The 21,735-nt window shown below is 49.7% G+C and overlaps 3 protein-coding genes across 8 annotated transcripts in view; all 3 read right to left on the bottom strand.

Moving 5' to 3' along the window:
- Nucleotides 1–7,774, bottom strand: part of LOC126011571 (F-box only protein 6-like) — a 28,142-nt gene extending 20,368 nt beyond the window's left edge. Inside the window, exon 1 of the mRNA XM_049775392.1 lies at nt 7,719–7,774. The gene's annotated coding sequence lies outside the window, so the exon portion shown is untranslated. The remainder of the gene's footprint in view (nt 1–7,718) is intronic.
- Nucleotides 1–21,735, bottom strand: part of LOC126011559 (F-box only protein 44) — a 49,980-nt gene that overhangs the window by 16,070 nt on the left and 12,175 nt on the right. For 2 of the 6 annotated variants that reach the window (XM_049775374.1, XM_049775372.1), the window contains exon 8: nt 21,190–21,315. The exons of 1 other annotated variant lie outside the window; for it this stretch is intronic. Coding sequence is in view for 1 of the 5 variants with exons in the window: in XM_049775378.1 (XP_049631335.1) it covers nt 14,069–14,110 (42 nt within the window). In the remaining 4 variants the exon portion in view is untranslated. Of the gene's footprint in view, nt 1–13,847; nt 13,965–14,033; nt 14,111–20,938; nt 20,950–21,189; nt 21,316–21,735 lie in introns of those variants that run through there. 3 more of the 6 variants (XM_049775378.1, XM_049775381.1, XM_049775373.1) reach the window with 3 other exon arrangements.
- LOC126011618 (F-box only protein 6-like) lies at nt 8,728–11,577 on the bottom strand. Its single transcript, XM_049775441.1, has 5 exons — nt 11,542–11,577; nt 10,547–10,581; nt 9,593–9,677; nt 9,163–9,456; nt 8,728–9,013 (listed from the first exon to the last, which is right to left on the bottom strand). The coding sequence occupies exons 1-5, from the start codon at nt 11,575–11,577 to the stop codon at nt 8,840–8,842; spliced, it is 624 nt and encodes a 207-aa protein (XP_049631398.1). The 3' UTR covers nt 8,728–8,839.

The following is a 21,735-nucleotide window of genomic DNA, read 5'->3' as shown; positions in this document are numbered from 1 at the left end:
TTAGTGATAGGTGATGGGAAAAAATATAAAAGTTGGAAGAAGGGCCCGGAGAGATAGTGCAACTTCCGTGGAAGTCCCCCGACCCGCGGGGGTGTGGAGATGAAAGTTGCTAGTTATTAGTGGGTTCACTCGAGCAGAACCGACCTGTAAAGAAGAACTAGAGAAATTAGTAACAGAAGCCTTCAAGACAACGCATGCTGTTCAAAAAGGGAAGTTTATTGTTGGGGGATCAGCTTTTAAGGGCTGAAACACGTCAGGGGTGTTACAAGTTTTACACCAATCACAGTTACAAGCATTCATTAGCATAAACTGGGGCAGGTAGTAGGGAGGGGCAAAGAGGTAGTAGACCTGAGCACGTTTTACTAAAAGGCATAAGATTCAAACAGAGTTCTTAATAATGTTTCCTAACACAAAGGCAAACTCTATATTTTTCTTTCTGGCTGGATATATTGGGCTGCTCTGAATTACTTTATTTTTGTCTATTTCCTTTGTTCTCAAGGCATGGGCCTTTTGGTCACGTGGGTGACCAGATTAGGAATTACTGAGGTGTCCTTTGTCCCAGGTTTCATCAGCTAGGCTCCCCACAAGATAGCACAGAGGGTTTGCCTTGCAAGCAGCCGATCCAGGACCAAAGGTGGTTGGTTCGAATCCCGGTGTCCCATATGGTCCCCTGTGCCTGTCAGGAGCTATTTCTGAGCAGACAGCCAGGAGTAACCCCTGAGCACTGCCGGTTGTGACCCAAAGACCAAAAAAAAAAAAAAAAAAAAAAAAAAAGTTGGAAGAAAACAGCGAAGTCCAACTGAAAAATTTGATTGAAAATCTACTGCATCTGGGGCCAGAGAGATAGCATGAAGGTAAGGCATCCCATGTGGTGTCCTGAGCCTGCCAGGAGCGATTTCTGAGCAAAGAGCCAGAGTAAACCCTGAGCGCTGCTGGGTGTGACTCAAAAACAGGGAAAATTTTTTTTTTCCTGAGGGTATAAAAGGGGATCCAGCAAGAAGGCAGCAGAGGGGAAAGATATCAGAAATAGGTTTGAATGCAGGGCTGCTTATGGAGCAGGCTCAAAAGGTTAAAAGCTCGGGGCCGGGCGGTGGCGCTAAAGGTAAGGTGCCTGCCTTGCCTGCGCTAGCCTTGGATGGACCGAGGTTCAATCCCCCGGTGTCCCATATGGTCCCCCAAGCCAGGAGCAACTTCTGAGCGCATAGCCAGGAGTAACCCCTGAGCGTTACTGGGTGTGGCCCAAAAACCAAAAAAAAAAAAAAAAAAAAGGTTAAAAGCTGAGAAACCACACATGGTGGCTGGACCTTACCAAAGCTGATGCCTCTTGAAACCTGACTGCCTGTGGATCATTTCCTCACAGCCACCCTGAACACGCAGACCTGCCAGCTGGAGGGGTTGCAGATGCATAGCCCCGGGGCTGGAAGAGAAAGGCCTCACCATTCCTCCATCTCACTATCATTCACAACCATCCTGGACTCAATAATTCATATGTAATTCAAAAATGACCTTCCACTATGCTATCTCTCTGGTCCCTTCAAACTGTATTTTCTGCAGAAATGTTCTGTAATTTTGTTTAGAGAAGTTTATGGAAAGAAACTAGGAAGTTCCAGACTTATAATGCTTGGGGGGAAATAGTGTTAAAAGTTTTAAACTACAGGGGTCAGAGTGGTGACGCAAGTAGTAGGGTGTTTGCCTTGCATGTGCTGAGCTAGGATGGACCATGGTTTGATACCCCGAGGTCCCATATGGTCCCCCAAGCCAGGAGTGATTTTTGAGCACATAGCCAGGAGTAACCCCTGAGCATCACTGGGTGTGGCCCAAAAACCAAAGAAAAAAAAGAATTTTCAACTACAAGTGTATTTGCAGAAATGTTCTGTTTATGGAAACTGCTGATATTTCAATTATACATGTTAAACTTTATGCATTGGGTTTGTTGTTGTTGTTGTTGTTGTTTGTTTTGTTTTAGGCCACACCTGGCAGCACTCAGGACTCTGTGCGAGAAATAGCTCCTGGCAGGCATGGGGGACCATATGGGATGCCAGGATTCAAACCACCATGGGTCCTGAGTCAGCCGCTTGTAGGCAAATGCCTTACCGCTGTGCTATCTCTCCGGTCCGGTCCCATCATTGTTTTTTGTTTGTTTTTGGTTTCTGGGTCACACCGGTGGTACTCAGGGGTTAGTCCTGGCTCTGCACTCAGAAGTCATTCCTGGCAGGCTCAGGGGACCATATAGCATGCCAGGATTCAAACCAGAGTCTGTCCTGTATTGGCTCAAACACCTTACTGCTATGCTACCGCTCCAGCCCCTGCATTGGTTTTTTAGAGTTCCTGTCTTTGGCAGAGGTCAGGAAAACAAAAGCTAACCTTTTCTCGTTTCTTTCTTTAAAAAGGAAGGGGGAAATGTTACATTTTCCCCCATTCCATATGCTTATCTCACCTGGGTCATCAGACCTGCCCATACCTGGGATGGACAGGGGTATCTTGGAGAGAGGATAATAGGGTTGCCAGTGGGAGGGGAGAGGAGAGAGGGGATAGGCAGCCAGGATGGACGAAGAGGAGCAGGAAAGAGGCTGCTTAGCTTAGAAGCCATGTGGGAAATGCACATGGAAATTAGAGCCTTGTAATCAAACTGGCTATCTCCTGAAGCTTCAACTGACTGCCTGTGAAATTATTTCTCTGCCATGACCCTGCTAACTATAGACCCACTGGCGGTAGGTGTTGCAGGGGCCGGGCCAAATCATGTAAGCCTTACATTGTAAGGCCTCATCATAACACTAAGACTTTATAATGAATACAACACCAGCCGGCCCAGTAGTGAGTGTCCACAGCACCATGCTGAAAGCAGTTTTAGCGGATGCTAGGCGGGTAGTTGGAGAACGTGTGGGAGACCTGGGTTGAGAGGGGGGACAGGCAAAGGAGGAGAGACGTCAGAGAGGCAGCTATAGGATGTCACCTGTGTAGGATCAGCAAAGCTGCTTGTCCCATCTCTACACCTCAGTTTCCTCAGCGGTAAAATAGAACAACACCCTGGTGGGAAAGAAATCAAAGGCCCATTGGCTGGTTGTCACTCGCCATGGCTGAGCCTGTGTGGCTGCTTCTGCCACAATAAATGATACTGTAAGTAAATGAATAATTCTTTTTTTTTTTTTTTTTTTTTGGTTTTTGGGCCGGTAACGCTCAGGGGTTACTCCTGGCTATGCGCTCAGAAGTTGCTCCTGGCTTGGAGGACCATATGGGACACCGGGGGATTGAACCGCGGTCCATCCAAGGCTAGTGCAGGCAAGGCAGGCACCTTACCTCTTGCGCCACCGCCCGGCCCTGCAAATGAATAATTCAACCTTTACTGCAGGCTTATAAGAGTGCTGGCGGCTGTTGGGATCAATCCAAGTCTCGACCTTTTCTACAGGACCACACTTTGCGGGGGCCAGCCACACGGGTCGACGCTCAGAGGTTATTCCTAGCTCTGCTGCAACCCAGAAATCGGTGCAGAAATCCTATCAGGCTCAGGAGACCATATTGGATGCCAGGGATTTAATCTGGGTTCTCTCTGGGTTGGTCACGTACAAGACAAGACAAATGAATGCCCTACCGCTGTACTACCACTCTGGTCCCTCCTTCCTGCCTTTTGTTCTCTGAAAGCCCAATATCTCCAGAAAGACACCCTTTGACTTCAGCAGGCTCCTGGCTCTCTGTAGACTCTTTTTGAGTTTGCTTTTGGCCCTCATCTGGTGGTGCCGAGGGATACTCAGTTTCATATTGTGGGTTGGACCCACCAAGGCTGGGGACTTTGTGGGAGAAAACTCAGACCTGTGCTAAGTTTGTGTAGCTTCTCTTTCCCCTGTCCTGCTGAGTGCCTGATTTACTCTTGCCTGTAGCTGGGGAAATGAATGGGGATGTTGAGGGGTCTGTCTTAATGCCCCCCCCAGGGTGCACATCCAAAGTCTTGGTGCACACACGGGAAGCTGCCACCAGAACATGGATTTGATCCCAGTCATCAAGGTGAGCAGAGGCTGGACTGTCTGCAGAGGTGTTAGGGCTATGCTAAGTGATGTGTTGGGCCATGCTATGCAGCCGGGGTTGCTCAGTCTTCTGTTGCCTCCCCTAGGCCACCTGTCATTGGCTGTTTCAGGTTGGCGAAAGAGGAGAGGAGAGGAGAGGAGAGGAGAGGAGAGGAGAGGAGAGGAGAGGAGAGGAGAGGAGAGGAGAGGAGAGGAGAGGAGAGGAGAGGAGAGAGAGGCCGGCGAGGTGGCACTAGAGGTAAGGTTTCTGCCTTGCAAGTGCGAGCCAAGGATCAGGACCGTGGTTCGATCCCCTGGTGTCCCATATGGACCCCCAAGCCAGGGGCAATTTCTGAGCGTTTAGCCAGGAGTAACCCCTGAGCATCAAACGGGTGTGGCCCCAAAACAAACAAACAAACAAACAAACAAACAAACAAAAACCAGAGAGAGAGAGAGAGAGAGAGAGAGAGAGAGAGAGAGAGAGAGAGAGAGTCCTGCCCACCAGTTTCTGAATGTGCAGCCTCCTCTAGTCTGAGGACTAGTCCCCTTCTGCTGTCCCCCTTGTCCCTGTATATAGAGGTATATAGAGAGAGGTCTTTGTATCAGTTCTCTCTTGTATCTGTTCTCTCTGCCTGCTGTTCCCCCTCCCCCTGGGGGTGGGAGTGGTTTGAAGGGGAATATATAGGAGGCAGGTAGCTGAGAAAGCAGCTTTTTGCTGCAGGCTTATGGGCTTCCTGAGTGGAGCAGCTGGCTTGTTGTTGAACTGCTCATGTTCGAGTTTCTTGCCTCTTTACCCTCAGATCTGTGTGGATTATTTACTGCAGACTAATATAACTGAATAGCTTTCCCTATCCTGGCTGGATAGGTGAGATGGGGGTTCCCTTTCCTTTTTGGGAACTGTGGAATAAACAAACTAAAACAACATCCAGGGAATCAGACTCTACAGTCCCCCCACTTAAGATTTCCCCTGGATCCTGGTGGATGAGCAGGACATCCATATGCCTGATCCTGGCTCATCTCCCTAAACCAACCACCTTTGGTCCGGGATCCGCTGCTTGCAAGGCAAACACCGCTGTGCTATCTCTCCAGGCCCTGTTTGTGTTTTCTGGGGGGTCACACCCGGCAGCGCTCTGGGTTACTCCTGGATCTATGCTCAGAAATTGTTCCTGGCAGGCTCGGGGGATCATATGGGATGCCGGAATTTGAGCCAACGTCCTTCTGCATTCAAGGCAACCGCCCTACCTCCATGCTATCTCTCCAGCCCCATTTCTTTGCCTTCTTAACATGTGTGTGGGGAAAACAGACAAACAGCCACACCCATACAGGGTTTCTGCCATTTCATGCAGGAGGTCATCGGTTAGAATCCCGGAGTCCCATATGGTCCCCCGTGCCTGCCAGGAGCAATTTCTGAGCCTGGAGCCAGGAATAACCCCTGAGCACTGCTGGGTGTGACTCAGAAACCACACAAAAAAATAATAAAGAAAGAAAGAAAGAAAGAAAGAAAGAAAGAAAGAAAGAAAGAAAGAAAGAAAGAAAGAAAGGAAGGAAGGAAGGAAGGAAGGAAGGAAGGAAGGAAGGAAGGAAGGAAGGAAGGAAGAAAAGAGAGAGAGAAAGAAAGAAAGAGAGAGAGAAAGGAAGGAAGGAAGGAAGAAAGGAAGGAAGGAAAGAAGGAAGGAAGAAAGGAAGGAAGGTCAGTAGGAAGGAAGGAAGGAAGGAAGAGGGCTGAAGCGGTGGCGCAAGCGGTAAGGCGTCTGCCTTATGCATGCTAGCCTAGGATGGACTAAGCCAGGAGCGATTTCTGAGCGCAGAGCCAGGAGGAACCCCTGAGTGTCACCAGATGTGCCCCCCCCCAAAAATAACAACAAACAAAATAATAAAACAGAAAATAAGATTTTTTTTTCTTTTCTGGAGGGACTGACTCTATACCTCCCTAAACGTGCAATGGGACCTTTTTGTTTTTGTTTTTGTTTTAGGGTCACACCTGGCATTGCTCAGGGGTTACTCCTGGCTCTATGCTCAGAAATCGCTCCTGGCAGGCTCGGGGGACCATATGGGACGCCGGGATTCGAACCGATAACCTTCTGCATGAAAGGCAAATGCCTTACCCTCCATGCTATCTCTCCGGCCCCGCAATGGGACCTCTTTTAAGTGTCACCTACTTCTAAAAAAAACTGGGGTCACCCTAGGCTATAGCCCAGGTCTTTCACAAAAATCAAGACTTCTTAGTACAGAGGCCCAATTCTGACAACAAAGACTGAGCAGAACCATTGGAACCATAATTTTCTAGACTTCAGCTTAGGGAACGAGCAAAAACATGGAGCACATGATACAGAAAACTGAACACACCAACAATGGTGGAGCAGTACCTCTAGAACCTTAAAGACTATCCTAGGCCCTGCGCAAAGACCAAGATTGCTTGCTATAGTGGCCTTATTTTCTCCACCACAGAGAAGAAAGGTTCCTGACACCACAAAAACAAAAAACAACAACAACAAAACAAACAAACAAAAACCCTGGGATATGGCAATGAGAAGGTATAGAGACAGTGGTTGTTCCCATGACAATATGTTTCAAGAATGGAGAAACCCTGAATCTCTTAGGCCACGGGAATTTCCTTTCTTCCCCAACAGTTGCTGTGCCTATACAAAAAAAAAAAAGGTGGGGTAACACAAACCCTGCCACTGCATCACCTTTTCTGGTGTTGTTTTGTCTTATTTTTTTGTTTGTTTTTTGATATTATCTTCCTTCTCCTTTTTCTTCCACTTTTTTCTTTCTTTTCCACTTTTGTGGATACTATTAGGTGATTTTTTTTTTTTTTAGTAGTTGATTCCAAATTCTTTCTCCTCTTTTCCTTAACCTTTTAACCTCCAACAGAATAGCATAATTTGAATCATTCAGCCTCATAAATTGAGGGGGGAAAATGATACCAGGACCAGTCATATGAACATGTAATATAAATTAAAAAATGACCAGAGTGGAACACCAAACAGAATAGATACCCAACCTATAACAAGATGTAAGGCAGCGAGCATTTGCAGTAGGATTCTGGGGGGTAAAGGAGTGAGATGTGGGAGACATGCTGGGAACCAGTGGAGGGAGGATAACATTGGTGGTGGGAATGCCCTTCATTCATTGTCACTGTATCGTAAATAATTCTATGTAAATGAACTTCAGTCACAATAAAAAAAAAACAGAAAATAAAAACAGAAAAAAAAAAACCTGGGAGTCAGGGGAATCCGCATCCAAGTCCTCACATGGGAGTCTAAAGTCCCTCCAGGATTCGCTCTGCGCAGCTGCAGGGATACAAGCCTGACTTGGTGCAAGCACCAGAGGAAGCGCCAGCACTGTGGCCCCAAAGTCTCTGTACCCTGAGAGCCTCTCTGCACCTCCAGAAGCAGCTCTGCACCCAGGGCACAGCTCCTTTTCTCCTCCCTACCTCCCCAGACTCAAAGGCTGCAGCCTGGAACGTGTCTCCCCAACTTGGAACCAGGAAACGGGCCCCTAAGAAGTGCAGGTGGAAGCTGCCCCGGAACCGTGCCTGGAACTTGCGGACACTGCCCAGAGGCTGGGCCCCAAGTCAGAGGCTGCACGTGACCCACTCAGGGACCGCCCTGCTGCCCCCTGCCCAGGCCTGTCCCAGCCCTCCCTGCTCCCCTTCCAGGCTCCCTGGCGGATGCCACGGGGAGCTCCGGCACCGTGGACACCCCAGACTCCCTGGACCTCGCTGTTTCGAAGTTCAGACCTCCTGTCCGTCTGTCTTCTGTCCTGCCCGGGCCCTCCTAGAATCTCATCCCCAGCCCTGGAGTTGTCGGGCCAGTTCCAGCCCCTCCTGGAATTGGCCTCCGGGGATGGCTGACACCCAGCAAAGGCAAAGGAGGCAACACATCCCACTTTTGGGAGGACACACCCCATGAAGTGGCTTCTGATGGGGATACCCTGCCATGTGCTCACCATCAGGGCAGCTGGGCAGTCGCTGGGCACTGTGAGCACGCAGACTCCAACAAGAACATTTAACTTAGCACCTACTGGGTGCTGGCACTTTCTCAGTGCTCTTGGCAGCGTGGCACAGAGAGCACCAAGGCCCCAGCAGTGCTGGCCAGAGACCAGGGAGAGTTCTGAATAGAGCCATTGTAATATTGCTCACTCAAGATGTGTTCCCGATATCTTGTTTTGGGGTTTTGGGGTGTTGTTGGATTGCACAAAGCATGGTGGATTGGAATGGAATTCCAAGTCCTTCCAAGAGAAGGGAGAGGATGGAGCTGTTCACGGTGGTGTGGGGGCTTGATGTGCTCTCCAAGCCTCTGGGAGCTGGCCATGGCATGGAGGTGGACGGGTGTGGTGGAGCTCCCTGAAATCCCAAATCCACCCCACAACTTCATGGCTCACCCAACCTAGGTTCTAGAACCAGCCTCGCCTGCCTAAGCTTTTCAGGAGTCCAAGGATGTCTAGAGTTGACTAACAAGCTTTCCTCTGTATCCCAGAGCTGTGCCCATTGACAAGGCCGGCCCTCTACTGAGTGTGATCAGTCAGACGTGACCTTTCCTACTTTTTTTGCCATCAGGTGGGCAGGCCAGTGTCTGTTCTGGGGGCCTCTGGGGCAATGGCAGAGAAGGAAGTGACTTGAATCACCTCGATCAGGGGCCCTTGCTCTGAAAAGAGGCCCCTCAAGGCCTCTCCTGTGGGCTATGGATGGGGTGCTCACCCCACCACCAGCCTCTGGCCCAGAAAGTTTTACTGAAAATATTTATTACGGTGCAATTGCCCCGATTAGCAGGAAGTCCCAGTGGTCTGTGGCCTTGTCTGAGATCCTTGGCCAGGCCCCCTGTGGGGGCCAGACAGGATCAAGCGGTGCCCTTGGGGGTTGGGTTAAGGGTCCTTCTGGTAGGGCTGACTGTGACGCTGTTGTTGGTAACACGGGGCCCATACCAGCCAGCCCAGTTCTGGGTATCCCGGCCCCCGTGCTGGAAGAGGACATAACGCACACCGGGAGGGTAGTCCGAGAAAGTATGGGAGACCTAAGGGTGCAGAAAGGAGAAACCAGTCACCAGGAAGTCAGGTTGATAGGTAGGGACAGAGCCAAGGGCCCATGCAACTTGGACAAGGCAAAACTGGAGCCTTCTGGGAGACCAGGGGTTGTTGTAGGGCTGGGTTTAGGGGGCCTCACCTCCCTCCACTTAGCATCGTTCCACTGGTGAAATGTCACAGGTGGCGGCTGAAAGTATGCCAGGGAGTTGAGATCCTCTGTGGTCAGGTTCACACTAAGGAGGTAGGTGCCTTCGCAATCACCGCAGGGCGCAAACCTGTGGGGTGGTAGGAGGTTCAGGCTGGGCTCCAGGCACTGTGTATCTCTCTGCACTCCAAGAGCTGGCAGACAAAGGCTGCCTTGGGAAATACCACCCAGTCCCTTGTCCCCAGAGAGTGGCCTAGTTACAGGGACACTACCAAGATCAGCTGGGTCCTACCTGGGGTAGTAGATACCCCAGAACCCTCAGAATGGAAAAAAGGAGGGCTGTTCAGAGGCTGGAATAGAGGGTGTGTCTCTGCACCAGACTGGCCCCCTTAACAGTGGGTGCCCACTCTTACCAGTCCTTCACCACGATGTCTGGCCGGTAGTGGTCCAGCAGTTCATCCCAGTAGCCATTGGCTTTGAGGTCCACCAGCTGTGACTTGAGGCACATCCTGGGGGAGTGAAGGGGGAGGAGAGCATGGCAGCCCCCAGTGGGCCTGGCATGGCCTGAGACCCCTATCCCTGGGCTGGATGCCCTGGATCCCCCATCTGCGTGTCCACCACAGTTTAAAGATCCCTTGCCCCAGCTCCCAGATAGGGCTGCCCTCCTACCTCGTAGGCATCCAGCATCTGCCAGAGCACCCCATTCTGTCCCCTGTGACCCCAGCCATCAAACTGAATCCGGTTTGGGAGTCCCCAAATATCTTACATATAAATGTGACAAAGTATTTTGCGACTCCACTGTGGGCAAAGTTCTCTCCATAGTCTCCGGGGAATGTCTCCACTTTCCACCTGGGCCCTCCTTTTTGGTTAGTCTCCCATGAGTCCAGGCCCTCTAGGAAACAGACCAAGCGGGGCCTTGAGCTGGGCCCTCAAGTAGGGTCTACACATGACTCTTTTTTTTTTTTTTTTTTGGTTTTTGGGCCACACCCGGTAACGCTCAGGGGTTACTCCTGGCTATGTGCTCAGAAGTTGCTCCTGGCTTGGGGGACCATATGGGACACCGGGGGATCGAACCGCGGTCCGCCCAAGGCTAGCGCAGGCAAGGCAGGCACCTTACCTTTAGCGCCACCGCCCGGCCCCTACACATGACTCTTGAGGCGTTTCCCTCAATCCTGAGACTAACTTCACTTCCCAAACTGTGGCTCCAAATATGAACCAGAAGGAGGGAATTTTCCCTCCCTTCAGAGCCCAGGCCTCTCCCCATATTGGGGTCCCCAGGGGTGGCTGAAATTAAAGCTTGTCTGGACATGGGGCCCTGTGGATATCCCCTTCCCCCAACTATTATCTATCCCACCTGAATAAACAGAACCACCCACACCTGGAATGGGTGAATGGGCAGGAGGAGGAGTCTGCCTGGGGGGAGAGAGGGGATAAGGAGAGTTAGAGAGAGGAGAATCTGTAGAGAGAATCAACAAGGAAATCAGCAAAGGGGAGTCAGTCAACAACCAAGTCTAAAGAGCCACCGAAAGGAAGACAGAGGCTGAGAGAGCCAGAGAAGGAGCTGCTAGGAAAAGTCTTAGCATAGAAGCCATGTTAGGAAATGAACGTGGAGGTTAGGATCGTGAAATAAAGCTGGCTGACTCTTGGAACTTCATCTGACTGCTTCGTGAATTTTTCTGCCATCACCCTGCAACCTACAGACACACAGAGCCAGGAGTAACCCGTGAGCACTGCCTGTGGAGTGTGGCTCAAAATGAAAAAAGAAAAAATTTCCCAAAGGTTGCATCTTTTTAAGATTGAGTTTATTTATTTATTTTTAGTCACACTCAGTGGCCCTCAGGGGTTACTCTTGCTCTGCGCTCAGAAGTCACTCCTGGCAGGCTCAGGAAATCATACGGGATGCCAGGATCGATCCGGGGTCCATCCTGAGTCATCCTTGTGCAAAGCAAATGCTTTACTACTGTGATATTGCTTCTGCCCCGGGTTGCATCTTTTTAAGTGGATGGATGCAACTCATGCAGCGTATTCAGGTGGGCCTGGTCTAAGTGGGTCCTGTGACAGATGCCATCTATTAGGTCCCTAAGACAAGAAGCGTGTGGCCCAGGTGAAATGACAAGGAGACAGATTAATAAAACAAGCTTTTCTGTACGAGGCAACAAAGAAGATGTCATTGAATATGATCTCCAGGGCCCAAACCAGGTATGCTAGCCTTACCCAAGAAGGGGGCTACTAATCCCTACCATGTGTTTGGGCACAAGAGAGCCATTATAAAGGACTGCTGCCTCGCTCCCTGTCTGCTTTTCTGCAGGAGGCAACCAAGAAGATGCCATCGAACATAATCTCTAGGGCTCAAACCCGGTAAGCTGGACCCACCCAAGAAAGTGGAGGCTGAGAGTGCAGCCGCTCCATCTCCTAGCCCATTTGGGGTGGGGGGACTAGGGTTACACCTGGCAGCACTCAGGGGTTACACCTGGCTCTACACTCAGAAATCGTTCCTGACAGGCTCAGGGGACCATATGGGATGCCGGGATTTGAACCATCATCCTTCTGCATGGAAGGCAAATGCCTTCCTTACCTCCATGCTATCTCTCCAGCCTCCTCCTAGCCCATTAACCCCACCACAGCATGCAGTAAAAGCCACACTACAAGGGTGTCAATGAGGAAACAACAGCATGTTTAGAGAATGAAGATGGCAGCTCTGATGACCTGAAAAGTATCAACCACATAATTAGCTTCTACTTTAAGGAATTTAGAGTAGAAATGTGGAGGATACTCAGAGAACTCAAAGAAAGCATAAATTGAGCTGAACAGACCACAAAGATAGAACTCAGAAAACTCCAAACTGAAATAAAAGGACTTAAAAATTTGGTAGATGAAATGAAAACCTCAATAAAAACTCTCCAAAAGAATAACAGTATCTGGGGTCAGAGAGATAGCACAGAGGTGCCTTGCATGCAGCTAATCCAAGACCTAAGGTGGTTGGTTCAATCCTGGTGTCCCATATCGTCCCCCATGCCTGCCAGGAGCTATTTCTGAGCAGATAGCTAGGAGTAATCCCTGAGCACCACCAGGTGTGGCCCAAAAAAACAAACAAAAACAGAATAACAGTATCTGAAAACAAAGTCAGTGAGCGGAGGATGAGATGCAAGACAACTCCATACATCAGAAGAGATTGGAAAAGAACCTTAAAGCAAATGATCAGATAATGGTTAAACTACTCAAAGAATGTGAACAGATGAAAATAGACATCTTGGTGCTGGAGAGATAGTATGGAGGTAAGGCTTTGCCTTGCATGCAAAAGAACAGTGGTTCAAATCCCGGCATCCCATATGGTCCTCCGTGCCTGCCAGGGGCGATTTTCTGAGCAGAGAGCCAGGTGTGACCCAAAAAAACAAAAATAAATAAATAAATAAAAAATAGAAGTCTTTTTGGTTTGTTTGATTTTGGGTCACACCCAGCAGTGCTCAGGGGTTAGTCCTGACTCCAAGCTGAGAAATCGCTCCTGGCTTGGGGGACCATATGAACAGAGGAATCTTTGATAAACTCAACAGAAACAACATATGAGGGGCTGAAGAGATATCATGGAGGTAGGGCATTTGCTTTCCATGCAGAAGAACAGTGGTTTGAATCCGGGAATCCCTTATAGTCATCTGAGCCTGCCAGGCGTGATTTCTGCATGAAAGGCAAATGCCTTACCTCCGTGCTATCTCTCCGGTCCCTGGAAAAGAACCTTAAAGCAAATGATCAGACCATGGATAAACTAATAAAGAATGTGAACAGATGATAATTTCGTCTTTGACAAACTCAACAGAAACAACCTAGGAATCATTGGTGTCACAGAGACCCAGGAAGAGAATAATAATAAGAGTTATTATTATAATAATAATAATAATAAGAAAGAATAGAAAGAGGAAGAGAAGGAAGAAGAAGAGAAAGAAGCGGAAGAACAGAAAGAAGGGGAAGAAGAAGAGTAAGAAGAAAAAGGGGAAGACAAAAAAGAAGAGAGGAGGATTAAGAAGAGAAAGAAGAGGAAAAAGAAGATGCACTGGAAGAGGGAGAAGAAGAGAAAGAAGGAAAGAAAGAAAAGATGAGAAAAGAAAAGAGGAGGAGGCAGAGATGTGGTTCAATTTGTAGAGCAGATAACTTATAGGTGTCAATGCCTAGATTTCATCCCAGATGATCTCATGTTCAAGCTCTAATATTCTCACAAACTATGAATTCGTGTATATCTGCATGTATAAAATATGTCATATACTGGGGCTGGAGAGATAGCATGGAGGTAAAGCGTTTGCCTTTCATGCAGAAGGTCATCGGTTCGAATCCCAGCGTCCCATGTGGTCCCCCGTGCCTGCCAGGAGCAATTTCTGAGCCTGGAGCCAGGAATAACCCCTGAGCACTGCCGGGTGTGACCCAAAAAAAAAAATATGTCATATACTTATGCATGCTCACATCTAAAGCAACTGTAAAAATATTAATAAAACAGTTCTGGCTGAAGGAAAAGGCTATTAGTGGAGAACACAACAGGCAGGGAGCATATCAGGGGACTGGGCGGACTGGGCAGGGCTTAGAACTGAGGTTTAAGGAGGGAAGATGGCAGACATCAAGCAGGGCTTGGAAGGAATGTTTTAGGCCCTGCTATGCACCTTACCTTCCCCACAGGGATTCTGCAGGAGATTCCGGTGGAGGCTGTGGAGGAAGTAGAAAATTTTCCAGTCAGCCACCGTCTGGTCCCCTTCCTTGGTGAGGAAACCTTCCCGCAGGCACTTGCACTTCCACAGGGTCACCAAGTCGATGAGGTCCCGCCACAGGCTGCAGACGGGGCGGCAACACAGCAGCAGTTGGCAGGCCGGCAGGTGGACGAAGACCTCCAGGAGGATGTTCTCGGGCAGCTCGTTGATGTTCAGCAGGGCCATGGCCGGGATCCCCAGGGGTGCGCTCGGGCCTGGAGAATCACAGGTGATCATACCTCACCTGCCTTGTCATCTCCCAGGGGGGCCCAGGAGTTCACATGAGAGGCCATCGTACCAGCACCCACCACTATCCTGGGGCTCTGCTGATGGGACACCCCCCAACAGCTGCATGCAAGCAAAGCTGGGTGTGTGAGACCTGCCTCCACATCAACAGTGCAAGTGGGGGACAAATAATGCAGCAGCTAAAATGTTGGTCTCACATGAGGATGCCCTGGATTCGATCCCCCGCATCCCAGATGGTCCCCTCAGCCTACCAAGAGTGATCCCTGAGCACAAAGCCAGGAATTAGCCCTGAGCCAGGCAGTGTTAAGGGGGACAGATCTCTGATCTATATGTGTATTTCTGTTTGTTCTGGGGTCCAAGGAATCAAACCCTGTGCAAGATAAACTGTCCTCCCTGGGACTGAAGTGATGGCACAGCATGGAGGATGTTTGCCTTGCAGGAGGCCGACCTGGATTCGATCTCTGGCTCCCCATTAGTCTGAGTTTGCCAGGATTAATGTCTGAGTACAGAGTCAAAGTAACCCCTAAGTACCACTGAGTGTGGCCCCAAACCAATAAAAAGCAAGCAAACAAAAATACCCTCCCTGCTGTACTACTGCTCCAGTGGGGGGCTGTTGAAATTTTTTTGGAGGTGCACACCCAGCAGCGTTCAAGGGTTACTCCTGACTCTGCTACCACATATTGCTACTGGCCAGCTCTGGGGACCAAATGGGATGCTGGGAATTGAACGCTGGTCTATCCAGGGTCAGGTGCATGCAAGGCAAATGCCCTACTGATGTGCTATCTCTCGGGGATGGGGGTGGGCTCTTGGGACACACCTGGCTGTGCTTGGAGACCTTATGGGATGAAGGGAATCGAACTGGGACAAGCTGAGCGTGAGGCCAGATTCATACTCACTGGTTTCTGTCTGGTCACTCCCTTTCCTCTTTCTACTTGTGAAACAGCATCTGCCCAAGGTTCCCTGTTCCATGATGCCCTCAAACAACACAGCGGTCACACCTGTAATGAGGTGCAAATATACAGTGATCATATCTGTGGTAAAGATACTAATAAAGGTTTTAGGGCTGGCGAGATAGCACAGCAGTAGGGCCTTGCAAGCAGCTGACCCAGGATGGTCGGTGGTTCAAATTCTGGCATCCCATATGGTCCCCTGTGGCTGCCAGGAACGATTTCTGAGCACAGAGCTAGGAGAAACCCCTGAGCGCCAACAGCTGTGCCCCCCTCCCCCCCAAAAAAACCCATTGGTATCACAAACAGTAAGGCAGCTGCCTTGCCCACCCTAGCTTAGGACGGACAGTGGTTCAATCCCGGCATCCAATATGGTCCCCAAGCCAAAAGCAATTTCCTGAACATCCCCAGGTGTGGCCCTAAAACCAAAAAAAAAAAAACCAAAAAAAAAAAAAAAAAAAAAAAAACCAACAAAAAAACTAATAAAGGTTTTAGAAATCCAATGTGAGAAAGTGCCTTATCCCCTGAACTATTATCTAGAACGCACCAAAATTTTGCTTTTATATATAATACATATATACATATATAAATACATACATACATACATACATACCATGCCAGAAGCGTTTTCTCAGTGCAAAGCCAGGCACTGAGCGCTACCAGGCGTGGCTCAAAAATCAAATAAATAGGGGCCGGAGAGATAGCATGGAGGTAAGGTGTTTGCCTTTCATGCAGAAGGTCTGTGGTTCAAATCCTGGTGTCCCATATGGTCCCCTGTGGCTGCCAGGAGCGATTTCTGAGCGTAGAGCCAGGAGTAACCCCCGAGCACTGCCAGGTGTGACCCAAAAACCAAAAAATAAATAAATAAAATAAATAAAATAAATAAAAATAAAGTTAAAAATAAAATACACGGCCTGGAGAGATAGCACAGCGGTATTTGCCTTGCAAGCAGCCGATCCAGGACCTAAGGTGGTTGGTTCGAATCCCGATGTCCCATATGGTCCCCCGTGCCTGCCAGGAGCTATTTCTGAGCAGACAGCCAGGAGTAACCCCTGAGCACTGCCTGGTGTGGCCCAAAAACCAAAACCAAAACCAAAAAAAAAAAAAAAAATACAGCTCCAGTGGCTGTGGGGCCCCACAACTGTCTTCACCCTTTGCCTTCTTTTTTTTTGTTTTTGTTTTTGTTTTTGTTTTTGGTTACTCCTGGCTCTACACTCAGAAATTGCTCCTGGCAGGCTCGGTGGGACCATGTGGGATGCCAGCATTCGAACCACCATCCTTCTGCATGCAAAGCAAATGCCCTACCTCTATGCTATCTCTCCGGCCCTTCTTTGCCTTCTTAACGTGTGTGTGTGTGTGTGTGTGTGTGTGGCAAAACAGAAACAGCCACGCCCGGACAGGCTTTCATCGCTGGGGAGGGCTGTGCAAAATGCTCCAAAGAACAAAACAACAACAACAACAAAACCAGAAAACAAGGTTTTCCTCCTTTTTTGGAGGGACTAACTCTAAACCTCCCTAAAGGTGCAAGGGGACCCTTTCTAAGTGTCGTCAACTTCTAAAAAAAAAAAAAACTGGGGTTCGGGGGGAGGGGAGGGATCCGCATTCAAGTTCTCACTGTGGGTATACTGGCCTGGCCACTGCACATGCAACAGAGGAAGCGCTCTGCACCCCAAGAAGCCCCTCTGGGCCCCAAGAAGCAGCTCTGCACCCCAGCTCCTCTCTGCGCCCCCAAGAAGTCGCTCTGCACCCCAGAAGTCCGTCTGCACCCCGAGAAGCCGTTTAGCACCCTGAGCTGTCCTGGGGCCCCGAGCCTTTCTCCGGAGGCCTGTCCACTCCACCTCCCCAGCCCCAAAGGCCGCGGCTTGGAACGCGTCTTCCCAGCTAGGAACCAGGAACCGGGCCCAGGGAAGTGCGGGAGGAAGACGCCCAGGAACCGGGCCGGGGACCCGCGGTCGCCGCCCAGTGGTCAGGCCCGAGTCGGAGGCTGCGGGAGACCTGCTTGGGGACCCCCCGCTGGCCCTGCTAGCAGGGTCCCTGACACCAGGGCCACCTGCTATCGCCCCTCCCCGGCCTCCAGGCTCCCCCAGACCTCGCTGTCCTGAAGCTCAGGCCTCCGTCCATCTGTCCCTCTATCTGGCCAGGCCTTCCAAGAACCTCATGTCCAGCTCCGGAGTTATAGGGACAAATGTGGGGCCAGTTCCAGCCTCTCCTGCAACTGGCCTCCGGGGATGGCTGACACCCACGAGGCACCAACTTCCCAGTGGGTTTTAGTATTTTCCTTCCCCCACTTCCTGGAGGACACACCCCAAGGGATGGGGAAACCCTGTCTTGCACTCACCATCAGGGCGGCTAGCCAGTAGCTAGGCACTGTGAGCATGCAGATTCCCACAACCCCCAATATAACAACATTTAACTTTGCACCTACTGAGTGCCAACACTTTCTCAGCGCTCTTGGCATAGCGGAACAGGCAGCATCATGGCCCCAGTAGTGCTGGCTAGAGTCCAGGGGGAGTTCTGGATAGAACCATTGCAGGATAGCTCACTCATGTGTTCCTGATAACTTGTTTTGGGGTGTCTTGATCCCTCTCCACATTGCCAGCTGGCCACAGACTGGGCAGATCTCCAGGGGCTGGGCTAGTCTCCCAGTTGAAGTTTGCCCTCTATCAGAAACACTCTGATACCAACACCTTTTATTGGGCCACACAAAACTCAGTGGGTCTGATCAGAACTCCAAGTCCTTCCAAGAGGAGGGATGGGCTGGAGTTGTCCAAGGTAGTGTAGAGGCTTGATGACTTGATGTGCTCTTCATGTCTCGAGGAGTTGGCCATGGGATGGAGGTAGAAGGGGTAGTGGTGGTCCCTGAAATCCAAATCCATCCCACAACTTCATGGCTCACCCAACACAGCTCCCAGTGCCAGCCCGGCCAGACTGATGTCTGAAGTTGAATGACAGTGAAAAAAAATCTCCAGCCCGGCCAGGGATGTCTGGAGTTGACTGACGGTGTGAAAAAAAAAAAATCTCCATCCGGTCTTTTCCCCACCTCAGAACCCAGGGCTGTGCCCCCCTGACCAGGTCTGCCCTCTGCTCAACGTGATTAGCCAGAGGTGACCTTTCCTGCTTCTTGTGCCATCAAGTGGCCAGGCCACCTGTTCTGGGAGCCTCTGGGGCAAGGACAGAGTAGGGAATGACTTGTACCACCTCAATCTGGGGCCCTAGCTATTAAAAGGGGCCCCTGAAGGCCTCTCCTGCAGGCTATGGATGGGGTGCCCATCCCCACCACCAGCCTCTGGCCCAGGCAAGTTTTTTTTTTTAATTTTTAATTTTTAATTATGAGAACAATGATGCAAAGAGGACAAGGTAAAGTTACAGTGAAAGAACAATCGCCCATAAACAGAGTTCTCAGAAGAAATCCCCTTGCTGACACCTAAATATTGAACTTACAGTCAAAAGAACATTAAGAAAAATAAGGCAGAACCCATGTACAATTACTTTGTCCACAAGTCCCCAGATTGTAGGACGTTATAACATTTCTTAGCAGTACACAAAGCAACCTAAAGCCATGAGATTTATGTGACTCCTTAACTTTGAAGGCATAGAATTTTTATATATTCATGCACATACATATTAGTTTAAGTTAACATCAAAAGTTTAAGATGTTTTTTTTAAGGGTTAGTCAAAAGGGCACAGTAAAAAACGGTGTTAGAGTGGCAAATATTGTTTGCATAGGCCCACCAAAATATGGGGGTCATAGAAAGGAATAGTTTTGGTCTAAATACAAGGAGACCACTACCCCTGAAGTTTCCTGGCATAAGACCAACTCTAGGCTCCAGGCAAACCAGTTTATTCAATCCAAGTCATTGTCTGTAGTGCCAATACAGTTTTATTTTTCACGCAGTCCTATTGTTGGCATCAGGTTTCTGTATTAAAGATCCTGAAATCTGCACATCCTACATTGAAGTCAGGCTGGTGTAGAGTATCCTCTAGTTTCACCTCACAATTAAGGGGCAATACAGCAAGCCCTGTCCAGTAAGCAAGTCATTGTTCTTGTTAAGTCTTCTCAGTGTTAAGGGAAGTCTCTTTTGAGTAGATTGATGTCAGAGCAGCTGTAGGATCTTCTCTGGTAGAGGATTGCCTCCAGGTGATGTTATAGACAACCTTGGATGTTTTGTAGATGTCCTCTCTAGATCAGGGGTGAATGGAGAATGCCCATTCTTCTGAGGCCTGTGCCAGGTCTTTGTGTCAATGTTCAGGGTGTAAGGTCACATTGCACTACAAGATTTGTGTGTTCCCATCTTTATTAGATAAGAACTTATTGGTATGTATAGTATTTTCCCGTTTTAGTGTGCCTAGGCAAACAAGAAATAAAGCCACGTGATGTTATCTGAGTATATGAGGGCGTAAGAACACGTCTAACAATACCCATGACTGGGTTCAAACATAAGCATTAAACTGAGGGATTCTTTCACACCAAATTCCATATTGAGTAGTTCACAAAGAGAAGATAAAAAAAGGGGGGCAGATCGTCACTGTATAAAAAAATATTCAGCAAAAGTTATAGCCATCAAAGAAAACACCCATAAAAGGTTGAAAAGACATATGTGTCCTTTTTATGCCTTTTGGAATAGTTGGGTGGGTGTTAACTCCAGGGCACCACTTTGGTCTGTGACTTAGGACTCTACAGTACTTAAGTTAGAAAGGGTAAATGAGGAGTAATGATGATAGGGGTTAAGGAAGTTAAAGAGAAAAATGATCTTTTGTAGGGGTGTGCAAAATGGCAGAGTACAAAATGGATATTCTGCATAAATAAAAACATAATTCAAAGATAGTGAGTACTATTAATGTATCTTGAAAATGTATTTTGAAAATATAGACTGGAAAGAGATTACTAGAAGTTCGGAGCCCTACCCAGACCCTCCCTAAGGAGCTGAATGGATAATGGGGGAAAGCCTAGGGTACCTTCAAGCTCCACCAAGGGGCCCAACTCACCGGCTTGCCCAGGCATGTGGCCCGGGGAAGCCCTGGAGATTGGCCCAGGCAAGCTTTACTGAAAATGTTTGTTATAGCTCAAGGAAGTCCCAGTGGGTTGTGGCCTTGTCCAAGAGCCTTGGCCAGGCCCCCTGTAGGGACCAGACAGGATCAAGCTGTGACCTCGGGGCCTGGGTTTGGGGCACTTCTGGTAGGGCTGACTGTGACGCTGCTGTTGGTGACACGGGGCCCATACCAGCCTGCCCATCTCTTGGTGTCGTGGCCCCCATGCTGGAAGAGGACGTAGCGCACGCCAGGAGGGTAGTCTGAGAAAGTATGGGAGACCTAAGGGTGCAGGAAGGAGAAACCAGTCACTAGAGGCCCAGGTAGGGACAGAGCCAAGTGCCCATGCAGCTTGGACGAGGCAAAACTGGAGCCTCTGGGAGACCAGGGGGTTAAGACCAGTAGGGCTAGGTTAAGGGGGCCTCACCTCTCTCCACGTAGCGTCGTTCCACTGGGGAAATGTCACAGGTGGTGGTTCAAAGGATGCCAGGGTAATGAGATCTGCTGAAGTCAGATGTACACTAAGGTGGTAGGTGCAGCCGCAATCATGGCGGGGCGCAAACCTGTGGGGCAGTGGGGGGTTCAGGCTGGGCCACTACCAAGATCAGCTGGGTCCTATCCTGGGGTATCAGATACCCCAGAACCCTCAGAATGGACAAATGGGGGGCTGTTCAGAGGCTGGAGCAGAGTGTGTGTCTCTGCACTGGGACACCCCATCAGCAGGTGTCCACCCTTACCAGTCCTTCACCAGGATGTCTGGCTGGTAGTGATCCAGAAGCTCATCCCAGTAGCCATTGGCTTTGAGGTCCACCAGCTGTGACTTGAGGCACATCCTGGGGGAGTGGAGTGGGAACAGATCATGGCAGCACCCTGTGGACCTGGCATGGCCCAAGACCCCTACCCCTGGGCTGGATGCTCTGGGTCCCCTTCTATGTGTCCACAGTTTAAAGCCCCCTGGGTAGAGCTACCCTCCCACTTGGTGGGCTTCCAGCCTCAGCCAGAGCACCCTATTCTGTCCCCTGTGACCCCGGCCACCAAGCTGAGCCCAGTTTGGGAGCCCCAAGTGCCTTACATAAAAGATGTGACAAAGTATTTTGTGACTCCGCTGTGGGGAAAGTTCTTTCCGTGATCTCCAGGGAGTGTCTCCACCTTCCACTTGTACCCTCCATTTTTGTCAAGCTGCCATGAGTCCAGGCCCTCTAGGAAACAGGTCAACAAGCAGGGCCTTGAGGCGGGCCTCAGTAGGGTCTGCACAAGCTCTAGGGGTTCCCCCCTCCCAATCCTGAGCATTACTCAACTTCCCAGACTGTGGCTCTGAACATGAACTAGAAGGAGGGAAGTTTTCCTCCCTCCAGAGCCTGGCCTCCCCCTCTATATCCTGGTCCACAGGGGTGGCTGAGGCTACAGCAGGTCTGGAAGTGGGGCCCTGTGGGTATTCCCTCTCCCAACTTTTCTTTTGTTTGTTTGGTTTTTGGGTCACACCTGACAGCGCTCAGGGGTTACTACTGGCTCTACGCTCAGAAATCGCTCCTGGCAGGCTCAGGGGACCATATGGGAAACCTGGATTCGAACCACCTTCCTTTTGCATGTAGGCAAACACCTTACCTCCATGCTATCTC

Source organism: Suncus etruscus, chromosome 6 (genome assembly GCF_024139225.1).
Source record: "Suncus etruscus isolate mSunEtr1 chromosome 6, mSunEtr1.pri.cur, whole genome shotgun sequence".
NCBI classification, from domain to species: domain Eukaryota; kingdom Metazoa; phylum Chordata; class Mammalia; order Eulipotyphla; family Soricidae; genus Suncus; species Suncus etruscus.
This window is presented reverse-complemented; position numbering and strand designations above follow the sequence as displayed.